Genomic DNA, 24811 nt, shown 5'->3' with positions numbered 1-24811 from the left:
GAAAACTCAAGGCCCTCATTGTCAAAATGGAGGAATGGAAAGTTTGAAATTGCTGTGAGAAGCAATGTAGTCTGTCTGTGGTTGGCCCCACATGTGGACCAGCTCATAGAAGACCTACAGTGTAGGGCCAACTCGTGCTCTGGATAGTTTGCATGATGGTCAGTCTGTGTGTTCAATTCCCCTAGGAGGTAAACTGCTTTTGGAATTTGCAGGTGATTTCCTGACCCCGAAAGCATGAGGTTCATCTCTCTTAATAGCATATTGCCACACAGAGGCGTAGCTTGAAGCTTGTGGGCCCTGATGCAAAAGTTGACATGGCCCCCCCACTACCACCGTGCATGCAGATACACCCACCACACGCCAAGATACTCAAAGTGGCTTAAGAGTTTTGAGTTCCCAGAGTTCCTCCTTACTTCAGAGGACAGGGATCACAGCTGAAGAATCAGAGGACAGGGACCCCTAGCAGGTCACTTGGCAGAGCTCCTTTCCCTTCCCAGCACTGTATACAGCTCCTTTCCCCCCACAATACACATGGCTGGAATCACATTCCTTTACACACAGTCTGTCAGCCTTCACAGGGTGTATCTGGCTTTTATGTTGCCATTCTGACCTGTGAACTTCTCTGGTCGGAACGGCAGTCTAGTTGCAGTAGGCAGATATACCCTGTGAAGATCGTGGCTGACTGGCTGTTTTGTAAAGGAATGTGATTTCAGCCCTGCGGACGAGGAGCAGTATAGAGTGCCATAATGGGAAAGGAGCTCAGCAGCCAGCCATAGCATCCAGGGTGGAGGGGGTGGTCAGAGGGCTTTGGAGGGGCGCAACTTAGATCTGGGGGGGCAAAGCCATGTGACACAAAATCTGGAGCCTGCAGCCCCTCAGAGGCCCCTTAGGAGGTGTTAAGGGATTTGTTTTAGCAATTTCTGAAGGTTTCTTTGTCAGTGTTGCCAGGTGTTGGGGGAAGGTCACCTCCCAGAGGTGTGTGTCTTTTCCCCTGTTTTCAGGAAAGTGGGGTAAGCAGACATCCCCGGGTAAGGGGGTACGAAGAATCCCAGCTGGTGACTAGAAGACACTGAGCGGTGTCTTACCTCACCAGTAACATCCGTCCCATCGTGGCTACAGGACGGCACTCTTCTCCTCTTAACTCGCTGTGCTTGGTTACTATTCCATGTTGCCGGCACACAGCACAGACACTTCCCCATCCTGAGCTGTTCTCACCCCATGCTCCTCTCCATTCAGGAAATGGCTCACAGCTTCTCCCAGCCAATGAGAACAGAGGGGTGTGGACTGCGGAAGGCAAAGTGGAAGCCCAGTATTGGAACGTGGCTGTGGGGCCCTAGGGGAGATTGGAGCTGAACTTTGTGGAGGATATGATAATATAACAGTTAGCTGCAGGGGCCCCCTGGAGCTAGGGGCAGGGTTGCGATTGTGACCCCTGCAACCCCTTATGCTACACCCATGTTGTCACAAGTTCCTCCTTGGTGATGAATATAAGCAACTGATGCCATGTTGTTCAACTGCAGAGAGACTGATCTTCCCCTGATTCTGTGTAGTAAGGCAAAAAGTGCTAAAGATATTGCTTGGATTTCTAGGGTATTTAAGACTACCCCGCTTGGCTGGGAATCTCCCATTGGACTGAACTGACAGTTTCTCGCAGCGTGCCTTCCAGGCTATCTTTGTCGAGATGAATAGTAATTGTGATCTAGTCTAAAGGTTCTAACGAGGTGACTTCATCAGATTCTACCTCTTCAGCCACCACCGTATACTCCTACTCATACTGAATAACAGTTGATAACTGTGTCAGACTCTGTTTCCTCTATTGTGCTAAGAATCCCAGCTTAAACTTTCAAAGTCAGCGCGCCCAAGGAATTATTGGTATGACGACATTGTGCTCCAAAGATTGAGGCACTGAGAAATGGTCAAACAAGTGGAGATTACTGTCTTCAGCATTCCTTCTTTGACTGACCATTTTCTCTGGTGGAAACCGAACAGAGGAGTTGGCAGAGTACCTCCCGGCATACTAACTGTTAAGTTAGAGAGTTAATAAACTAGCCATATCCCCGCAGGGTGTTTATGAGAATCTCTTGGTGTGTCAGCAATTGTTTCAGACCTCTGGATAGAAGAATAACGTCCAGGTAGCGGAGAACTTGTTCTCTGAGTGGAGCTAAAACTGCACTGAGAAGCCTTAGGCCAAAAGGCAGACTGTTAAACTGGAAATGTGTCTAGCTGATCGCAAGCTTACCAATTATGAAAGAAAGAAATATTTTGGGATTTTTAGAGCATTTTTTAAATTGCATTTTGCCATCTGGCTGCACTGGTTAAATGGACTCCATTTTAATGATCTCTAAGGGGATAAATAAGTTTAACGTCTTCAGATCAACAACCGGATGCTAGTCACCACCCCTTGCAAACTACAGACAGGGTTGAATTGAAGCCTGTATATTCTTTTTGTGAATGGAATCAGGACGAAAACCCCCCTAGGTCTGATATATATGTATTATAGCAGCCCATCTGCCTAGAAGAATGGAACCTGCTGAGAGGAGGAACATTCCCTATCCCTTTGCTTTCCATCTCGCGGGAGCAGGACAGACTTCCTGTCACTCCTGGTATGGCTGTGTTAAGTTTCCTACCAACACAGAGATTTCCTGTTATAAGGTATCTTACACCGAACTTGCCTGAGAAAACAAACGCAGCCCAAAGTTTAAAACATTGTATCTACTGTTGGCAGGGATTAAAGCGATGCTATTCAATCTCTAACAAGGATAAAACCCATATAGACAAATAAAGGAGATTTTCTCTCCGGACTTTGCCGTTCTGAAGAAAGGGTGAATATGACTTTACCCATACAATTGGCCTGCTTGACTGTCTGGATACATAGTTCAATGGAGGTGTAGCACTTACTCTCTCTGCGGAGCTGCTAGTTTAAGCGGGTCTGTTACCTTCACTCTGCTTCCCTCTGTTTCACCGGCACCGGGTCTAGGGTTCCATCGAGTTTACTCATGGACGACACACGCACCAACACTGGAGTACGTTTTTAATGCTTTATTAACACAGACGAGTTAGGAAGTAGCAGGAAAGAGGTAGAAGGGAAACTTGCAGAAGAAACTCAAATATTCTTTAGTAGGGCTCTCTTTATACAATGTCCCAGTAGAGTTCAAATACTATTTAGAATGCGTTCCCCTCATGAGACACACTCTTTCCTCGTCTGGATAGGCCTCTCTCACCGATCTAGCAGCCAGCACGCAGCACGAATCAAAAGTCTCTGCCACAGACTTGTTTGGAAATAAAATCCGTACGATCCTCTGCCACAGGATGTATAGATTTTTTTGTAGTGAAAGTCAGTCACAGTGCTTGAACCTTTAAGCCGAGCCGGCAACACTATGCTATGTAGATGCTTTTGGATACGTCCTCCAACCGAGTCACCAGGCCCCTCTATAGACCAGCACGCTGCGTGATCACTCCAAGACAGGTCCTCCACTGGGATCTTCTCGGTTGTCCAGCTTCTGCACACAGGACCGACAGATCAGGACCATTCCTCGGCAGCGGTGGTAGGCCCCAGACAAGCCTCTAGACCCACCTCTGCGCCGTAGCATCGTGGGCCTCCCGATCGGAGGACCACGAGGTAGCTCCTTAACGCATACCTGTCGGCCAGGAGGGCCAGCAGGTGGCTGTAAAACCGAACCCCAAACTATGGCGCCTGTCCCATAAATACCCTCGCCCAGAATGCAACTCGGAGGACTACCTCCACCGAGCTTGTCTCCGGGACAGAAGAGCATCCATACACTTCAACACATTGCCTTTCCAACCCTGACCAGTGGTAACAGCGACACCCACCAGTCAGCACGGAAACACACATAACGTCAGCCAAGCTGGAACAGAGGCAAACTTTACCTTATTAACGCGCAATTCACGAAATTTACCTAACATGCGGTAGATTGTAAATCTACCAGCACTACAGACGGAAAACTGAAGCCAAGCAGTTCCGGGCCTTTCTCTGATGAAGAGGAGCTATTACCCCCGCAGGCTGTCCACTCGCCAGAGTAGCGGAACTAAGTGGGTTAACGCCACCTGCTGAGGTGCCAGGATGCTCTTCTAGTGACAGGCAACTAGGAGTGGTCTGCCTGGCCGAGATAATTGAAATAAGTACAGCATAAAATCTCACGCCATCCTCTTTAATAACAATGATATTTAAGTGTTATCTATCAACTGCGAACTCCTCCAGGCAGTCTTTACTCACCAGCCTATTGGGCATAGGTATTGCGCCACAGGCACTGCAGGACTTTTACTGGGATGGTAGCGTTGCTCTAAGAAGAAGCGATAAGACATCATCCTTGGAACTTTCCCCTTGAATGGGAGCGGCCTCCAGGGCTATGTTCCTCCAAAGAACGTCTGCCTTCCGTGGCTCTTGAACTTACAGAGCATAAGCATGCACATACGGGGCTTAAAAAAATTCAAAGCAATCCGCAAAGGGAGGCACTCTTTTCCTGAAACTTACCACATTATGGTCTCCCACCTTTGAATTTCAGGGTCTTTTGTATAAATGGTGACTGACTCATGGTTTGAGGACAAAAAGGATGACCAGCTGAAAAAAACAAGGATAGCTAAAAAGGAAAATAGCATCAGAGAGGTTTAGAGATGAAAGAGAATAATATACATTGGTAACAAAAAAAAAATAAAAATGAAAAAGTGTTTCTTTTTTCTACCAATCCAAAGCCAGGCAAAGGAGATCTACCCTGTGACTCTGACCCTCATTATTAACAAGAGGGCAGCTTTTCCCAAAAGAAAAATATTGTCGGTACTCCCGCCAGCCAGTGTGCATGTGCAGACTGGCGCAGCCAGATGATGTCATCAAGAGCACCTCCAGCACAGAGAAAACAGTCCAGCACAGGATAAAATAAACAAAATGGCAAACATAATCAAAAAATGGAGCCAAAGAAGGCACAGAAAAGGAAAGGAAAAGATCAAGGTAAAAAAAGGGGAAACATATAGGGAGACAAAAAGAAAAACAAAAAGGCATAGGCAGCCCTGTGAGATACAAGGGACCAAAGGAGTGAAATGAATGAACTAGCTGGTCCCCCTAAGCCTCAGCAAACAGACACTTACTGGCAGATTTCTTTCCTAAAGAGAAAACACTGCAGGACCCCATCAAGACCCACAGAAGGGGTTCCCAGGCTTTTTAGCGCAATTTAGCGGCCTGAGCGCTGGGACTTTGCACTGGGAGAGGCTCAACCCAGCCGGATGCTACACGGAGGCAGAGGGGGGACATAGTACTGCTTACTCTTCACTGGTGCATGGAGGTATGAGGGAAAAAAGAAGAATGGGGCGGGGCCTAACTAGGCCTTTCATTTATGCTATTCACTGGTCCTGAGGAAGTGGAAGAGAGGAGGAGCCTATCACTAGTATGCTGCCATGGTGGCATCAGGAAAAGGAGAGGTCTGTGGTGTGCAAGGAGAGGACTTGGCTATGGAACTAGCACATTACAAGTATGGTAAATTACTACAGGACAGCATTTAACCACTTCCAGACCCCCACATGCCGATATACAGTACATCCTAACTTTGAGGAGGAATATCGTTGTTATGGCAGCAGCTAGCTGCCATAACCCCGGCATCCTCTTCTTCAGCTGGCGTTCCGGTTTCCGATAATAGTGGTCTCTGCTGCGAATTCGTCGCAAGATCACTTTTATCAGCGGCGGGAGAGGGACACCCCCCCTCCGCCGCGCTCCGGTGTCCTCCACAATGGATCCTTCTCGGTGTTAGGTATGGAGACGAGTGAGGGGGAAGATGGCCCCCACCGGTCTCCATACCATTGCAGTGATGTTTTGAGCGCTTAAAGGGACATTTTTTTTTATTCTTTTTTTTTAAATGACAATTTTGTTTTTTATTTTAACTTATTTTTATTATTTTTTTATTATTTTTTATTGCATTTTGACCCCAGATCTCATATTTAAGAGGTCCTGTCATGGTTTTTTCTATTACAAGGGATGTTTACATTCCTTGTAATAGGAATAAAAATGAAACAATTTTTTCTTTTAAAGAACAGTGTAAAAATAAAAGGTAAAATAAGGTTCAAACCACACATGTGAGGTATCACCGCAATCGGTAGAGCGAGAGCAATAATTCTAGCCCTAGACCTCCTCTGTAAATCAAAACATGCAACCTGTAGAATTTTTTAAACATCGACTATGGAGATTTTTAAGGGTAAAAGTTTGTCACCATTCCACGAGCGGGCACAATTTTGAAGCGTGACATGTTTGGTATCAATTTACTCTGTGTAACATTATCTTTCACAATATAAAAAAAATTGGGCTAACTTTACTGTTGTCTTATTTTTTAATTCAAAAAAGTGTATTTTTTCCAAAAAAGTGCGCTTGTAAGACCGCTGTGCAAATACGGTGTGACAGAAAGTATTGCAATGACCGTCATTTTATTCTCTAGGGTGTTAGAAAAAAAAAATGTATAATGTTTGGGGGTTCTAAGTAATTTTCTAGCAAAAAAACATGTTTTTAACTTGTAAATAACAAATCTCAAAAAGAGGCTCGGTACTTAAGTGGTTAAAATAATATTTTTTTCTGTGCTTTTACCCCAATTGTTTGTTGGTGACAGGGCCTCTTTAGGGAACTACTGTAATGTGAGATCTGTGCAAATAATACAAACACTCACCCATTACAATAAGACTTTCAGTTCTTCTCTCGATGGGTCTCTCCAGAGAGGGGTGATCCACCCTACAGATGTATTCTGCCCCCTGGTGGACACTCAGTGTGGGGGCGATGGTCAGACTGGCTGTACAGCTGTATGTGTTATCAGCCTCTCTCCTGGGGGTTATTGTGCTGCTTATATTATCAGTCTCCTCACATATCTCCTGATTCTGGCTTTTTCTCAGCCATGTCACAGTGATATCATCAGGGAAATACTCAGAGATATGACACTGCAGGGTGACCGGTGTGTCATGGAATATGTTGGGTGTCTGTATCTCTTCCACCACAGGGGTCCATGGGTATTCTGCAAAACACAAAATGTGCATCATCATCATCATCATTAGGGTTCAGTTTTCATCTCTCACATCTCCAAAAAGTAGTATTGTATATACAAACCATGACAGCTCAGGAAGATGACCTGCAGCAAGCATCTGGTTTTGGTGGACCTCCCAACCCTGACCTAGACAAAGTCTTTATAAGTGGTCTGCTGCTCTTTCTGTTTCTGAAATTTCAGCTTTTTGACGATTCAACTTTTGTTTATATAAAGGCATGTGTGACCACATACAGATCTAAGTGCCCATGAGAGCAACTATGATTCAAATGAATGTTATTAGATGTGATCGAAATAGGATGTCATTTGGTTTGCTAAGACACTACAGTATGTATCATAAACAAGTACAATTTTTAAAATAGTTTTCCCCTTTTTATTCATCCTCTTTGAATCACCATGCTGCTGATCTTCTGCGTCCTCTTTGTACTGTCTATCATATAAATGTGTTGAGTAGGGAGCCATCTGTTCTGTTGGTTATTTGCTGCAACTGCAGTCTATTACTGCAGTCTTCGTTTCAAAAACACAAAACAGTATTTGTTAAACAATTCAGCCCCGGAAGAATTTACCCCCTTCCTGACCAGAGCACTTTTTGCGATTTGGCACTGCGTCACTTTAACTGACAATTGCGCGGTCGTGCGACGTGGCTCCCAAACAAAATTGACGTCCTTTTTTTTTCCCACAAATAGAGCTTTCTTTTGGTGGTATTTGATCATCTCTGCAGTTTTTATTTTTTGCGCTATAAACAAAAAAATAGCGACAATTTTGAAAAAAACGCATTATTTTTTACTTTTAATAAATATCCCCAAAAAATATTTAAAAAAAACATTTTTTTTCCTCAGTTTAGGCCGATATGTATTCTTCTACATATTTTTGGTAAAAAAAAAAATCGCAAAAAGCGTTTATTGATTGGTTTGCGCAAAAGTTATAGCGTTTACAAAATAGGGGATAGTTTTATGGCATTTTTGTTAATTTTTTTTTTTACTAGTAATGGCGGCGATCAGCGATTTTTATTGTGACTATGACATTATGGCGGACACATCGGACATTTTTGACACATATTTGGGACCATTGTCATTTATACAGCAGTCAGAGCTATAAAAATGCACTGATTCCTGTGTAAATGACACTGGCAGTGAAGGGGTTAACCACTAGGGGGCGGGGAGGGGTTAAGTCAGTACTAGGGAGTGTTTTCTAACTGTAGGGGGGATGGGCTAGCTGTGACACATCACTGATCTCTGCTCCCGATGAGCAGAGATCAGTGACAGTGTCACTAGGCAGAACTAGGAGATGCTTGTTTACATCAGCATCTCCCCGTTCGTCCTCTCCGTAAGGCGATCGCGGGTATCCCCTCGGTGATCGAGTCTGCGCGACCCGACTCACGGAGCTCCCAGCCGGTGCGCGGCAGCGGCGCGCACGCAATGGCACGGCGGGAGATTTAATGGGATTTACAGGTACGCCCATGTGCCCAGCCGTGCCATTTTGCTGACGTACATCGGCGTGCGCTGGTCGGGAAGTGGTTAATAAAGTTTCACCCTCACATCTCTGCAGAAGCACACAAGTGAAGGTCCTTTTCCCTTTGATGCGTTTGTATGTTTATTTATCGTTTGTTAAAACTATGAGGCTCCATGCACACAAGCATTTTGTTAGGCTCCTGGAACCCCTCATAATGGGCACAGAAGGTGTACAGACCTAGGAACTCAGCACAGAGATGGTGGGAACCCTTCATAATGGGCACAGGAGGTGTACAGATCCGGGAACTCAGCATAGGGATGGTGGGATGGGCACAGGAGGTGTACAAACCTGGAAACCCAGCTCGGGAATAATGGGAATAGTTAGGTTGGTTCAATAGTTTAGTTCAACTGCAGATCTGCATTATCTGGGGCGAAGATTCAAACACAATTCTTTCTGAAAATAAGAAGGTTTGTATTTTCTTCATTTCGATTTTTGCCTGTCGTGGCATCTCCTTCCACTGTAATCAACCAGAAATAGATCATTCTGATCTCATATGACTAGAACATAGAGTTTCTTAAGGTGCCTATAGACATTAAAGAGAGATGTGGGAGAAGATCTTGGATATTTTGGACCCCCCCTCTGTCTAATCACCTTTATTCCTTCCAAAAACTACACTGGAGGGGCCGGCAGCATGTCTTCCCACATCCCTACCTTTCCATAGCCTGAAGATGATGGCTGCACAACAGGAGTCTAGATTATAGTCTTGTCAGCTTGACTACATTGATTAAATAACCAAAGGAAACTAGATAATACTAAATATAAATGAAGTGATACCAGATCAAATAATTAGCAGCTGCAGTGAAAAAATTTGCTGCGTTTCAGCCTATCAAATAGGCCATCATCAGGAAGTTGTGATGACTTCCTGATGAAGGCCCATTTGATAAGCTGAAACGCGTCGAGGTTGATTCACGTCATCGCGACATACTTCTGCCCCAACATCCATTTCCGGAAATCGAAAACAAACTAACCACAGCAGCGGTCTACCATTGCCTATGGGCAGATTTCCTGGATAACTTACCTGCTATTCACACCGGGTGTCGGGCTTTAGGCCCCCTTACATGTGAGTTGACTACTATGTTTTTATATTTGGAATACATTTTTAAACGTTATTGCGCAACGAGTTTTCTTTGTCACATCTATCCACATGAGGAACATTTATCCCAGGCAACGCCAGTCTAAAGAAGATCTACAGGGGTTGCCCCACATGTGCATTTGACCATACTAGAGATAGTTGGTCCACTCTGAGGGGTGAGTTTACATCTATGTGGGGACACCTTGTCTGAGCACTTATCAAGTACGGAATCCCGCATCTATCTTTGAGCACGAGCACTCAATTTGGGACTTGGAATTTTTTTTGTTTAGGCCATTTGAGTTTGAGCATGAGCATTTTTTTGGGACTTTGAAGTTTTTAGCGACCCTTCCTTTAGGTTGCCCTAACACAATGCTGTCTATGTATTTTATATACCTTTAGCACAGAGTGCGGTCTTTGTATTTTATCATTTGAGCTTGACTACATGCCTACTAGTGACCATGTTATTCCTGCACATCCAGAATTGTCTGTATAGGCCTTTATTCTTTTTTGCTACTTCCACCACAGAAGATGCTACTATTTGTATGGTATATGTAGCACACAGCTATATCAGGATGGTAAAAAAACACATAGGATTATTGTATGCTGCTCGGTGCCAGCATCCCTTATGTACTTGTAGCACCCTGGGGTTTAGTCAGGGAGCTCCTCACCAAATCCCTTGTCAGGAGCAGCTACTGTAGATAGTTGTTAGAGATCCATTGAATTCTACCTGAGTTTGGCCTTGTTGTACTTTTCTCTTCTGCCACTAGGTGACCAGGTACTTGGTGGCATTAGATGTGAGAAGAATATTTCAAGGTCAAGTTATGGGTATATCAGATATCTCAGCCAATAGGCAGGGGTTTTCTTGAATCCATTAGCCTGCTGGGAGAACCTATATATTAGGGTGGAGTCAGGTGATCGGTGTTCTGTGCCACCCGGACTGCTGTCTGGGTGGACGTGTGTTGTCTGCCCTGGGCTGCTAGGCCTGAGATTGGGCCTATCCTGGGGGCATCTGGCTGCCAGGCTGCGTGAGGGCCTATCCAGAAGTAAGAGGGCAATGCAGGGTTAAGATTGCGGCTTGCAGTCCAACCCAAAGTGACGGTTTTGCCGGCTGTAGAACCTGTCGTGGTCGGAGGTAGAGGGGAAGCTGTCGCCACTAAGGGACCAACCACCTTATTACCAGGGACCACAGTGAGTAACTGAAGCAAGTACCGGAGCAGTATTCTCACCGAACGGGCACGGTGGAGAATCGGGAAACTTCAGGCGGTGATCAAGTCAGGGACCCAACCAGCAGAGGTGACGCTTGCAGAGCAGCCTTGTGTGTCAAGCCAGGGACCGAGCCAGTCAGCAGGGGTGAAGCTTGAAAGGTATCTTGTGTGCCAAGCTAGGGACCCAGCAGGGAAGCGTAGGGGACGCTTGAGGGAGATACCACGGCAAAAGCCTTGAGGTGCTCACGGGATTCAGAGTCAGTGAATCAGAGTCCAGTGAGAGACTAGGAGCTCAAGGGGCTGAAGAGCTGAAGAGTGGACATTGCAATGAAGCTGAGAGAACTGTTGAATTTTGTGTTAGGAACTGTTAGATACTGTTGCCATAGGAGACAGCAAACCTGCACGTGCAGAAGTGGCACCTTGCTGGGGCCTTTTCCTGTACAGCTGTCCTCCTATTGAAGTCTCAGAGTCTGCCAATTGAAGTTGTAACTACTCAAGGGTTTCCTGGCCCTAACCCTCTTTTCCTTGCAAAATATAAAAAGGACTTTTAAAAGAAATAAAACCTCTTTTGCATCCAAGAAGTTTCTGACACCCAATGACTTTCACCATCTTTGCACCCACTATGCCTCACAACCCACTACATATTGAAAGATGTCAGCTGTCTTTGGCCTTGAAGGTTCTCCTCAGACTGGCAGAGGTTAGAGATTCTGCCACATACTGTATGGAAAGTTCCAAAAAGATAAGTGTGATTATGACTTTCAAGGCACATAGAGAGCACAGATTAACACACATCAAAATTATATCGCCAAATTAGAGGTGTGTCTAAAAAGTTTGGTGAATGGTCCGATATCTCAACAGAAGCATGGGCCAGAGGCACGCGCATGCACATGTCTATTCAGAGACATGTCGAGAAGTGCTACCCAGTGTGGAGTACACGTGACCATCAGGGTAAACCTGCTGCGGGCAGTAGACCGGCAATGAGACCCGTGAAATGTTGGTGCAAGTGTACGGGACGGAAGCCGTGAGCAGAAAATATGTTTATGACTGGTTGAAACGCTTTTGCGATGGGAAGGAAACGACTGAGGATGAGCCATGTTCGAGTGCGACAAATCACAAGATTGGTGACTGCCTCTATGATTGATGGTGGAGGAATTGGGCATTAGCAAGGATACGGTGTGCACCATCGTCCGCAAAGATTTGGTAAGTGGAAGATTTGTTCCCGGTATGTGCCGCACAAGATGACTGACAAACAGAAAGCAAAACGGATGTAAACCTCTGCAGATTTCATTACCATGTGTGACCAGGATCCATTCTTTCTGTGAACCATCATCATAGGGGATGAAGCTTGGTGCTACCAGTTCGATCCGGAATCCAAGCAGAAATCGATAGTATGGTGTTCACCGTCTTCCCCACGACTCAAAAAGAGTCATTTGCAAATATCCAAGGTCAAGACAATATTGATCACCTTCAACAACTATGTCATCATCAAGAAGAGAAGAAAAGAATGATCGCATACTTGAATCCAAAAGATGCTGTAGAAATTTCTTTATTGTCATGAGCCAGACAAAATTGCAATGATGATCAGTTGACGCATTTCACACGAAAGGAACCGTACTTGTTCACAACTATGTCATCATCCATAAGGAATATAAGGAACATAAGAGACCTTTTCTGACAGTTTCCAGAAGCTTTATGAACATTGCCAAAAGTGTGTGGTGAAGGATGGTGATTATTTTGAAGGCCAATAAAGGTAATTTGTTTGCATCTTCTGTTTTGTTTGTTTTCTGATACCATTCACCAAACTTTTTAGGTACACCTCGTATAAAACTCATACGTTTATCACAAAATCTATAAAAAAGGTTTTGTGAAGAAAAGAAAATACATGGCTGACACAACAGATATATCATCACCCTCATCTAGACATAATTCCACTCAACTACTCCCAGTCCCACATGGTAATATAATCATATCATTTCTTGTTGTAGCAGATGAATAGATCCACGTGAGATCAGGGGCGGATCCAGGAGGGGGGGGCAACGGGTCAATTGCCCCCCCCCAAGAAAATAGCGAGCAGGCTGTGCTGATGCCGACCCCCTATCAGACGTTGCTGCCGCAGGACACAGGGCAGCGGCGCTGAAACTGACAGGCTCTGTGAAGGGAGTGACACAGGCAGAGCCGCAGCTGCGGGGGATTTCCACCCTTCCCTCTCCTCGTTGAGTCGAGCAGCTCTCATTCACCTGGCAATGCCCGCTCCTATTGGCTACATTCAGAGCCAATGGATGGGAAACTAACTAGAGGATTATGGGACATGTAGTCCCGGATACCAGCAGGCCCAGGACGATTCCCTGAGAGTGCACTGCAGCCCCCAACATGCCGAGCGGGAGGGGGAAGAGGAGGAGGAGGGGAGAGAGGACCATGAGAGGAGAAGAGGAACCACAAGGCTGCCAGGTCGAGGGAGCCAAAGAGAAAGTGACAGTCAGTCATTCTTTTATATATTCCCCAAGGTAAGAACACCTCCAGGTGGGGGGGATGAGGGGGGCGGGATGCAGGCTTCCATAGAGGTACCTTTTCACTGGCTGCTCCCACCCTGTGCTCCCCTCCACCTGGCTGCATCCACCCTGTCCTCCCCTTCACCTGGCTGCATCCACCCTGTCCTCCCCTCCACCTGGCTGCATCCACCCTGTCCTCCCCTCCACCTGGCTGCTCCCACCCTGTCCTCCCCTCCACCTGGCTGAATCCATCCTGTCCTCCCCTCCACCAGGTTGCATCTACCCTGTCTTCCCCTTCACCTGGCTGCATCCACCCTGTCCTCCCCTCCACCTGGCTGCATCCACCCTGTCCTCCCCTCCACCTGGCAACAACCACCCTGTCCTCCCCTCCACCTGGCAGCAACCACCCTGTCCTCCCCTCCACCTGGCTGCATCCAACCTGTCCTCCCCTCCACCTGGCTGCTCCCACCCTTTCCTCCACTCCACCTGGCTGCATCCACCCTGTCCTCTCCTCCACCTGGCTGCATCCACTCTGTCCTCCCCTCCGCCTGGCTGCATCCACCCTGTCCTCCCCTCCACCTGGCTGCATCCACCGTCCTCCCCTCCACCTGGCTGCATCCACCGTCCTCCCCTCCATCTGGCTGCATTTTATAGTTGGCCCCCCTACTTCTGTCCCTGTCCCCCCATGTGCCCCCCTAAATGTGAAAGCTGGAGACGCCACTGTCTCACCGCCCCCCCGCATCACTGCATTTCTGCATCCAAAAGAAGACTGCCATTACTGTGCAGGCCTCACTCTGGGACAACAGGGACACTGTCACTGGCCATTGGCAAGTGACAATCTGCATCTGGTGGCAAGTGACAATCTGCATCTGGTGGCAAGTGACACGCTCAGGGCTCCCACTGATTCTGCATTATGGTGAGTTGAACTATTTCACTTCATAATACAATGTAATAATAGAAATAATGTGCTTCAATCATCCTGACACCATATTAATCATGGTGCTGTGATGATTGATGTGCCAACACCAGCCATTGCCCCGAAAAAATTGCCCACAAAAATGTTGGCAGTGCCCCTCCCGAGATTAAACTCTGGATCTGCCCCTGTGTGAGATGACCCTAATAATGTCTAGAAAAGGGTGATGATATATCTGTTGTGTCAGCCATGTATTTTTTTATCTGCACAAAACCTTTTTTTTTTTTTTTGAAATTTTGTAATAAATGTTTGAGTTTTATATAAATTGGTGATATCATTTTGATTTTCCCTTTCTATGTGCCTTGATATCCCAATCACACTTATCTTTTGGATCTTTCTATGTGAGGATGGCTCAGATTTGATCTGAATAGATTTTTTACTGATCAACATTACTGTCTTTTGACTATACAGAAAGGCCCCTATTTTGCACCACCTGTGCTTTTTTTTTTATAGATTCTAGCTGACAGATTATTATTATTATACAGGATTTATATAGCGCCAACAGTTTACGTAGCACTTTACAATATAAAAAGGGAGACAATACAGTTATAATACAATAAAATACAAGAGGATTAAGAGGGCCCTGCTCAGAAGAGCTTACAATCTAATAGGGTGGGGCAGGTGGTACAAAAGGTTGTAACTGTGGGGAATGAGCTGTTGGAAGTGGTAGGAGATTAGTTGGAGATGTGATAGGCTTTCCTGAAGAGATGAGTTTTCAGGGATCGCCTGAAGGTAGCAAGAGTAGGGGATAGCCGGATAGATGGAGGTAGCGAGTTCCAGAGGATGGGAGAGGCTCTGGAGAAATACTGGAGACGAGCATGGGAGGAGGAGATGAGAGAGCTTGAAAGCAGGAGGTCTTAAGAACAGCGGAGAGGTCGATTTGGGTGATATTTGGAGACAAGATTAGTGATGTAGCTCAGGGCAGAGTTGTGAATGGCTTTATATGTTGTGGTTAGTATTTTGAATTTAATTCGCTGGGTGATAGGGAGCCAGTGTAGGGATTGGAGTAGAGGGTTGGCAGACATTGAGCGGTTGGTAAGGTGGGTAAGTCTAGCAGAAGCATTCATGATAGACCGAAGAGGGGATAGCCTATGGAGAGGTAGGCCAATGAGAAGGGAGTTGCAATAGTCAAGGCGAGAGATAACAAGGGGGTGAATGAGGAGCTTCGTGGTTTCATTTTTTAAAAAGGGGCGAATTTTAGAGATGTTACGGAGGTGAATTCTACAAACTTTTGACAACGATTGGATTTGAGGCTGAAATGACAAGTCAGAGTCTAGGATTACACCTAGTACCCTGGCGTGAGGGGAGGGCCTGATGGTTGCATTATTGATTTTGATGGAAAAGTCATGGAGGGGGGCACAGGCGGGGGGGAATGATAGTAGCTCAGTTTTAGAGAGATTTAGTTTAAGGAAGTGGTGCGACATCCATGCTGATATGTCAGTTAGTAAGTTAGTAATGCGAGAGGAGACTGAAGGAGTGAGGTGAGGAGTAGACAGATAGGTTTGGGTGTCATCAGCGTATAAGTGGTATTGGAAGCCGTGGGCGGTTATTAAGTGATCAAGGGAGGAGGTGTAGATAGAGAAGAGAAGGGGTCCAAGAACAGAGCCTTGGGGCACAGAAAGGGGCAATGGAGAGGAGGAGACAGAGTTGTAGGTGACACTGAAGGAGCGCTGTGATAAATAGGCAGAGAACCAGGATAGAGCAGAGTCTCGGAGGCCAAGGGAATGTAGTTTATTGAGAAGGAGCGGGTGGTCAACAGTATCAAAGGCCGCAGAGAGGTCAAGTAGTAGGAGTATGGAGTACTGGTTGTTGGTTTTAGCAGTTAGAAAATCGTTACTGAGTTTTAGTAAGGCAGTTTCCGTGGACAGATCTATATATTTGTTGGTCACAACCTCATGTAACTCACCTGAGTCTCTGATAGATAGATCCTTATATCCCGGTGTGTCCAGAGATTCATGTTCCCAGGTCACTCGTACTCTGAATTCTGGATCCTTCAGGAGCTCCTCGGGAATTGTGACCTCACTGTACACATTAGATGTCCCATCAGGAATATCTGTGATTGTCTCTATGGATGATAAGGCTTCTTGTGGCCCCTCTACTCCATGTGTCCATCTGATTGTGATATTTCTGGGGTAAAAATTCTCCAGAGTGACCAAATATTTCAGCACTCCTGAGACAATTAAACTTCTTGATATCGGCTGTACAAGCTGAGGCTTAGCTGAAATGATACGACAAACATGATGAGTAAAATATTTTTGACATGAAGAATGTAAGTATTTATACCTTTATAGTCTGTTATAAGACTTAAAGAGGGAGTCCACCTACATCAACCAAAAAAAAAAAATATTAAAAGCCAGCAGCTACAAATACTGCAGCTGCTGACTTAATAAATGGCCACTTACCTGTCCCAGGGTCCAGCGATGTCGGCAGCCGACGCCGATAACCCGCTTGATTCTTGGCAGCTGCCGCCGCCATCCTAGGTGAGGGAATCAGGAAGTGAAGCGTTGCGTATCTGCACCCCCCTCCCCCCTGAAAGGTGCCAAATGTGACACCGGAGGGGGGGAGGGTTCCGAAAAGCGGAAGTTCCATTTTTGTGTGGAACTCCGCTTTAATCACATAAAGGTCTATTTATAAAAAAAAAATTACTTGAGACATAATTACTGTATGAATATCTCAACCATTTGCACAGTGATGGTGAATAATCTTTGTAATTTGCCTTATAGTTTTTTTTGCCCCATATAATTGTCATCTCTATCTAGAGGCCATAATGCAGTATTTTTCTTAAATACCTCAGTAAAGGAAAATAATGTATTTTGACCACTAGATGGAGCTTACGATCATAAGAAATGAACCTATTAGTCAAATTACAATGATTATTTGTGGCGGCTGTGGGCATTCTATTTTTTACACATAGACCCCATGGTAAAAGATAGTTTCACTTGAATTTGTAAGATATAGTCTGGTGTAAAGTAGTCTTAATGTCCTCCATAGCCTATGGAAAATCACTATATATGTACGGTATATAAGAAAATTATGTGGAATTCCTGGCCAACACACCGACCCAATTCTTTAGCAGGAATGGGAAAGCTATTGACTGGGTGGGATTCTTTGATATGATAAACTATTGTTAGATGATGACTTGAACTCAAGGAATAGTTCCAAGGCTGGAAGCTGCAGGCAACAGCTCAACTACTGGGACAGCAAAGACTTCTCTACAGCATTTCCAGCAAAGAACACAAGGGTGGTAGTGTGACACGTATTCCCCTGGGTTCAGACTGAAGTGAACACAGACATCACATGTGATTCGCACCTGCACTGCGGGGCCGATCACATGTGATGTCTGTGCAATGCAAATTCAGCCATACAGTTGTATACAGTTGTAAGGCTGAACTCGCATTGGATTCGCATAGAAAAGGTGCAGGGACTTTTTTTTCCCCCGCACTGGAATCGGATCACGTGGGTGTTGTCACCCATACGATCCGATTCCTATCTGAATCCACAGTTCGCACTGTGATTTGTGAGCCGATCTGGGGGCTTCATTACCTTGTATTGACACCCGCAGTGGTTTGCAGAGGGCAGTGTGAACTGCCTGCGGAAGAGATGCGATGCGGGAACCGGCGCTGGAATCGCACTGGTTCCCGCATCGCTACAGTGTGAACCTAAATCTGTTCATGGAAACTTTTTCTGGATTTCCATTTTAAAGAAAGAAAGTCAGATAAAAAAAATACCATATAAAAATACCATGTTAAGTTATTTTGTTTTGCGTCACATGAACCTATTAAAAATAACAGGGTATGAGCTGTGAATATTGGTGATTGGATGGTATTTGTCCTGTTTTACCATGATCGCACCATTAGTACACAACAGTTAACAATATCCATCTATGTAATAATAGACACTCCTCACCATAAATAGCTCTGCAGTGAAATGTTTTCTCTTTCTTCTCTTCCCCACAGCTATATCTACAGATGAAGGTCACATCTTTGTGATTGGTCACACTGGGTCTGAACTTCAGTGAAGATGTGAAGTTTGGTCCCTCTCTGCATGATATGACCCCATACTGTGTGTCCATCAGTCTCTCCTCTTCCTCCTTATCTCCTCCATGGGACTCTGGGATCTCACAGACTTGTCCTCCTCTCTTCTCCAGCCAAGTCACACTCGTGTTCTCTGGGCAATTGGTGGCTTTACAGTATAGAGATGTTTCTTCTCCAGCAATCAGCTTGGTAGAGCATTCAATGTCCATTACTGTGAAAACTCCTATATCTGCAAATTCATTGATAAAGAATGCACTCAGTTATTTGTTCCTTTTACATGAAAATCCCAGCTCTTATGTTTTCAAACTATAAAAACGCCCCCAAATTTACACATTATATCTTAAATATTGATAATTTAGCAAGCAAGCAAGCCTGCAAGGACACCAAGATGCCTTAAAGTGGTTGTAAACCCTCACATATACCTAGTGAAGTGACTGGCTTCAGATGATATACAGAGAAGAAACAAATCCTCCTACATAAGTTTATCTACAGCCGTCTTCCTCCTAAATCCATTCAAAGTGCAGAATTTACACAGGATCTCTCAGCTCTGAAAAGCAGGGGGTGAAGAGCTAAAGTTACATCAGTGAGGAGAGCTCTGAGAGCTGATTGGTGGGGAGGGACACACTCTCCTTCACACAGGGACACATCTGAGGCTGTCAATCTGCTGGAGGTCCCTCCCCTGTCACCATTTTTCTCTTGGTGTCAGGAAAAGTCATCAGAAGTGACTCATGCTGACAGCAGAGGAACGAGACAGTGGACAGAAATTACACTTAGTGTTCTGGAGTGAGACAGGTACACATTATAGAGGGATATACTTTGTTCATATTTCATGTCTGAGGTTTAAAACCACTTTAACACATCAGGGACCAATAAATGGATAATATAAGAAACCTTGGTCATCATCTGGTCAACTTTGCCCCGCACCATTCGCCTGATCCATTCAGCACAAGATGATTCTATAGTTGGAAAAATCACTTCTGATATTTACCAATTTCCAAATATTCTCAACAGACTGTAATGAAAAATATGTATTTTTGTTATTTATAAACTGTATGGGCTCTCAGGAAAGGTTGGTCTTGAATTCAGCTTAATTTATAGTAAATCTGCCCACCTATCAGAGACATGAGCACTTCCTAATTCAGATTTTCATTACCAGTGAGGGATCACATAAAAGACTAAATCTTGAGGTTGTCAGCTTTAGCTTTAATTACTGACTGGCTTAAGATAGAAAATAAAGCTGAATGTCAGGTATGGTTTTTATTGCAAAGTTACTTTTGATTACCTTGGGCCAATGTGTGTTCACCTATTCCATACCCGAGAGATCATTGTGGAAGTGGAGAATCTCTGTAGTTGTTGGTATTACTATAGTGATCACCGCAGTCTTCTGTGTCCTGTACCAAGAGGATACCCTTCTGCATAGTGAACACAGGGGGATCACTTGCTCGGCACAGCAAACATTCATAGAACACCTTGTATTTAAATTTTTTTCAATGAATACAAGGCATTCTCTAACTGGATGAGATGGAGAGGACATCACAATCTCCACCTCATCCAATGAATGGAAAAAAATACAAGGCATTCTGTGAATGGTGGTGATGCCGTAGTGCCCCTGTGGTCGGTATGCAGTGGGGCAACTGCTCTGCCCAGCAGTGTTAATTTTGACATCAAAATTTTATTTTGTTTTAGTTATAGTCTTTTGACTAGAATGCCATTTTCGTTTTAGTCATATTTTTGTCTTATGACTAAAATGCCATTTTAGTTTTAGTCAAATTTTAGTCATCTGAATTGTTTTAGTTTTATTTTAGTCAAATAAAATCTCCAGTACATTTTAGTTGACTAAAATCTAATGGGATTAGTTCAATTTGAATGCATTATTTAGTAATTTCTTTAGAACTGCCAAACTCATTATATACTCCTGGAGTAAAAATCGAATAAGATATTATTATTTCTGGTATTAAAGGTTTACTAAACCCTAATTTTTTTGTTTTGTTTTTTAAATAACAAACATGTCATACTTACCTCCACTGTGCAGTTCGTTTTACACAGAGTGGCCCCGATCCTCCTCTTCTGGGGTCCCCCAACAGCGCTCGTGGCTCCTCCTGGCATCTGGAGACCCCTAGGAGAAGCGCTCTCCCGGGGGGTTACTGTGCTCCCGAGTCCAGCATTTGCGTCCATAGACACAGAATGCCGGACTCGGCCCCACCCCCGGCACCCGTGTCATTGGATTTGATTGACAGATTGGATAGATTGACATTATCAATCTATCCAATCAAGGGCAGAGACAACGGGCAGAGAGGTAGAGCGTGTCTCCGCCGTGGGAACGAACGGGCTCAGGTCAGTAAACTGGGGGGGGGGGGGAGGGGCTGGGCACCGGTCAGTGTCAGAAGTTTTTTCACCTTGATGCATAGGATGCATTAAGGTGAAAAAACATGAGGGTTTAAAACCCCTTTAAGGTTTGAACATGCACTACAGACACAGATTTAGCCATTGTGTATATCACGTCTTTATAAATAAAACCAATAAACAAACAAAAATATTGCTTTTTGACAAGCAGAAGTGCAACATGAAAATATAAAAAAAACAACAAACTGTAAACTCTATTGGCTGTAATGCCATTGCACATATTGCCTGAATATATTACCAACATTAAATATTAAGAAAAAAAAATAAAAGCCTTTTTCTTAATTTTTTTTCTTTTAGTAGCTTAGTCGATGCCCCCTACATATTCTTATTTAGAAGTGCGGTGTTCATTTTGACATCAGATCTCAATTTCGTTTTAGTCATAGTCTTTTGACTAAAATGGCATTTTAGTTTTAGTCATATTTTAGTCATCTCAATTGTGTTAGTTTTAGTAGAATAAAATAGTATTAATTTAGTCTACGAAAATTAATTAATTATTTTAATTAAATAATTTAGTCTAGGCAAGACAATCCGCCAACTAAAACAATGCATATATGACCATATTTACTACTCCCAATTTGCAAAAATGCTTACACCAGTCAGCCGCCACCTGGGTCTATATTATAAGTTTGATGTCACCCTTGTCCATTTTATTGTTTTGGAGGTCCTGAGGACCCATGTGGCAGAAACTGGGACAAATGCATTCTCCAGAAGGAAATATTCTGGATTGAGCGCCTTGAAGCGACTAAGCCACCAGGCATCAACGAGGTACTATCATACTGGCCCTGCCTTTTGAAGTCAATGTTCCAACAAATAAAGTGTATAAGGATAGCAATTGTCCAATTTACACTGGACTGCTAGATTTGAATTATTGTATTTGCCGGGAACTTGTGTTCCGGCACTGTATCATAATGTTATAAAAAAAATATATATATATATGTGTGTGTGTGTATGTGTGTCTCTCCGCTCTTATGACCGGGAATTTTGACTGCAGTTCCCCTTTTAGGCCACTGGGGGCATCAGCTGCAGAACACTACTGTGGGACACGGTTGGGATGTGTGGCCACCCAAGCAGTTTGGGGCTTCAGCCCACCTTCCTGGGCCACCTTGACCTAGGATGGGGGGGGCCACGCATCTACCCAGATACACTCTCCATCTGTGTCCCCTAGGCGCACTGCAGCCACTGCCGACGGCAGGCACTAGGACCGGAATGTCTGGTACTCTAGTGCGCATGCACCTGTCGGAGCATTCGCGCACCAGCAGCCAGGCTGAGTGACGTCAGACGCCAGTCTGACGGAGCTCAGTCGGGGTGTACATAAAGGAGTCAGGAGGACGTTCCCAGGTGCTCTGATGGAAGCTGACGTCCATTATACCCCTGGAACCAGCAAACTTGCAGCCGGAACCTAGAACCAGTGCACACCCAGGTATTTATCTCAGCACTTTTTGGCTTTTATTGCCTTAGTATATGTATACATTCCCCTGGTTTTCATGGCATCTTTGCTTGCTCTGCTCCGCAGACAGTGGATGTTTAAACCTGCCGGTACTGGATGTCTGTATTCTCCTTGTGACTGTGCACACATGATTCTGATCTAATTTCCTTATCCTGGACCAGCCAATCAAGGTATATTGAGCCCTGCTAGTTCCCTTCCTTTCCATTTATACGGCTAGGCTTTTTCTAAGTTGTGTTACTATAAAGTTTTAAAACCCTGGCAGGACAAAATCTATGTTTTTTTCCATAGATTGTTAAACATCTGGTTTAAGGCGACAGGCATAGTAGTGGAGGCATACTGGCTGATATGTGAGTATGGGACCTAATACTATAGTACATCCCAATCCTAATTGAAGTAGCTTACACTAATACTTATTGCCATATCCTTTATACCTAGTTTACATGTACATCCCCATATCCTGACACCTGTGCCTTCATTGTGGCTACCACTTGGCCCTGGTGTCCCTAGTTGTCATCTCCATTTGGAGGGGGTTGTTCTGCGGTCACGGCATTCCCGGCATAGATGAGCATTGAGACCATTTGTTTAAGCACCACATTATTGGTGAGTTCATGTACATACACACACCTGTATCATTATGACAATAATTTTTGCTGTATTTCAATTTGAGTATGTTTCTCCAACTAGAATTATTAAAGCTCCTGAAGAAGCGACATTTTAGGTCACGAAACATGTAGAGCGAGCAATTCTTTTTAATCTATGAGAACTGTGGGATCTACCAAGAGGAATGCACACATCTCAGAGTGGGCATTTCTTCAATATTGCCACACAGGAAGTATAAGTCAAGTGTAACCTCTAGGATAAACCACTGTGTCCCATATTTTTCTACCACATATATTATGTGTTGTATATGTATGTATTTTATGTGAATTATTAAAAGTTGTTATATATTTTTATACGTGCCTACAAAGTCCATTATTCCTTTTTTCAGCATTTATAGATTACATAGGATGTGGCACATTTATACCTAAGTGTTTGATTGCCACCTGAGGGCAATGCAATCAATTCAATTTCATAGATCTATGGGGTAGTGGACGGTGTCAGTCGTTTTTTATTTGTATGTGTTTATTTTTTTTACAATTTAATTTTTTTTCACAATTATTTTCTTTGGGGGGTGGAGGGGGTTGGGGCAGTGTAAAGGGTCGGTAGGGCAGGAGGGGATGGTGTCAGTAGCTTTTTATCTTATATTATTTTTTTACAATTACATTTCTTATAATTTTGTACAATTTAATTTTTTTATATTTATTGTATTTTTTTTATCAGCACTGTTGGGGGGCTTTGGTGAGATATCAGGGGTCTAAACAGACCCTTGGCATCTCCCCTTTGAGACAGAGAAAGGGACTGAGGACACAGATTCCCCAGTCCCTTTCTCTGCAGCCTCAGCATTAAAGATGAATGAACAGGAGACAGAGGCTCCTGCCCATTCATAAACGGAAGCAGAGTACACACAGGTTACTCTTCTCAGTTATCACAGGACACAGGAGCGATCACTCACTGTGTCCAATTCAGAAAAGGAAGGAGCCGGTAAATGACATATTTACCGGCTCCTTCCTCCGCTCTCCATCCTGACACATTCCCCGCAGCTGGCGGCAGAGGAGAGGAGGGAAGCTGGCTGCGGTGGGTCGAGGGGGGGGCAGAGGAGGAGCAAACAGCGAGGGCCGCAGGAGGAGGACACCGAGGGGGGCCAGAAAAAGAGGACACGGGGGCCAGAGATGGAGGACTGTCGGAAATGATCAGTGCGGTAGGGGACAGCTGCGAGCACCGATCTCCCTGTATGGCATTTCAGCTGACATCTGTGGGAGGGAGAGGAGGAGAAGCGGCTGTCAGCTGCTTCACTGAAGGCTATAGAGAGATTGGTGCTTGCAGCTGTCCCTCCCGCCACACCGATCGTCCCTGACTGTCAGCCAGGGGATCATCCATGTGTGCAGTGTGGGTCACAGTTCCCCCACTCCCTCCCCCGCACACATGTATACGCCACTGACTCAGAGACTGGTGAGACAGGAAGCAGGTCACTGATCATAAAGGCGCCCAGGGGATATTGTTTGTTTCCATTCCGGCGTCGGAACACAGTCCTCCGCTGCGCCTCTGACATTACAGACGGATGGAGCAGCTGCCTGCGGAAAGTTAGTTACATGTTGCAGAGCCAGAAGGTAGGAACACCAGCGGCCGGGCGCCCTAGGCAGCTACCTAGTTTGCCTAGTGGTAGCATTGGCCCTGATTTCAATAGACATCTGTGCATGAACCCGCATAGATGTCTCTGAAATCACTTCCAAAGTCAGCTGTACTTGCACAATTTCTAACCTGCAGTCAGTGCAGAACCAGGGCTTAGGGCACTTTGCAGAACATACTCCTCCTTTCACCTTCAGGGAAGAATTCAATATTACCTATAGGACTGTTTTTCAGTGCACAGACGCATTAGAAAAGTCATTTAAGACATTCACTTTTGTAAGCAAAGGTTCTATTGCCACTTATAACTGCAAATTCATATGGCCCATTCACGACGGGAGGGCATTATGGAGCACACAACACATGTGCGCTGGTGTGCTTTGTGTATGTGCTCTGAGATGCGTTGTTACAATGCATCCAAACTGTTT

At 44.8% G+C, this 24811-nt stretch overlaps 1 protein-coding gene across 1 annotated transcript in view; it reads right to left on the bottom strand.

Moving 5' to 3' along the window:
• The window catches only part of LOC141148575 (uncharacterized), a 121942-nt gene that overhangs the window by 31179 nt on the left and 65952 nt on the right, over window positions 1–24811 (bottom strand). Inside the window, exons 5-7 of the mRNA XM_073636138.1 lie at window positions 18183–18539; window positions 16183–16494; window positions 6660–6998 (exon numbers count right to left, since the gene is read on the bottom strand). Of these exons, the coding sequence (XP_073492239.1) occupies window positions 6660–6998; window positions 16183–16494; window positions 18183–18539 (1008 nt within the window). The remainder of the gene's footprint in view (window positions 1–6659; window positions 6999–16182; window positions 16495–18182; window positions 18540–24811) is intronic.

Source organism: Aquarana catesbeiana, linkage group LG06 (assembly GCF_042186555.1).
Source record: "Aquarana catesbeiana isolate 2022-GZ linkage group LG06, ASM4218655v1, whole genome shotgun sequence".
Classification (NCBI taxonomy): Eukaryota; Metazoa; Chordata; class Amphibia; order Anura; family Ranidae; genus Aquarana; species Aquarana catesbeiana.
The sequence above is the reverse complement of the archived record's forward strand: the minus strand, read 5'-3'. Positions and strand labels throughout refer to the sequence as shown.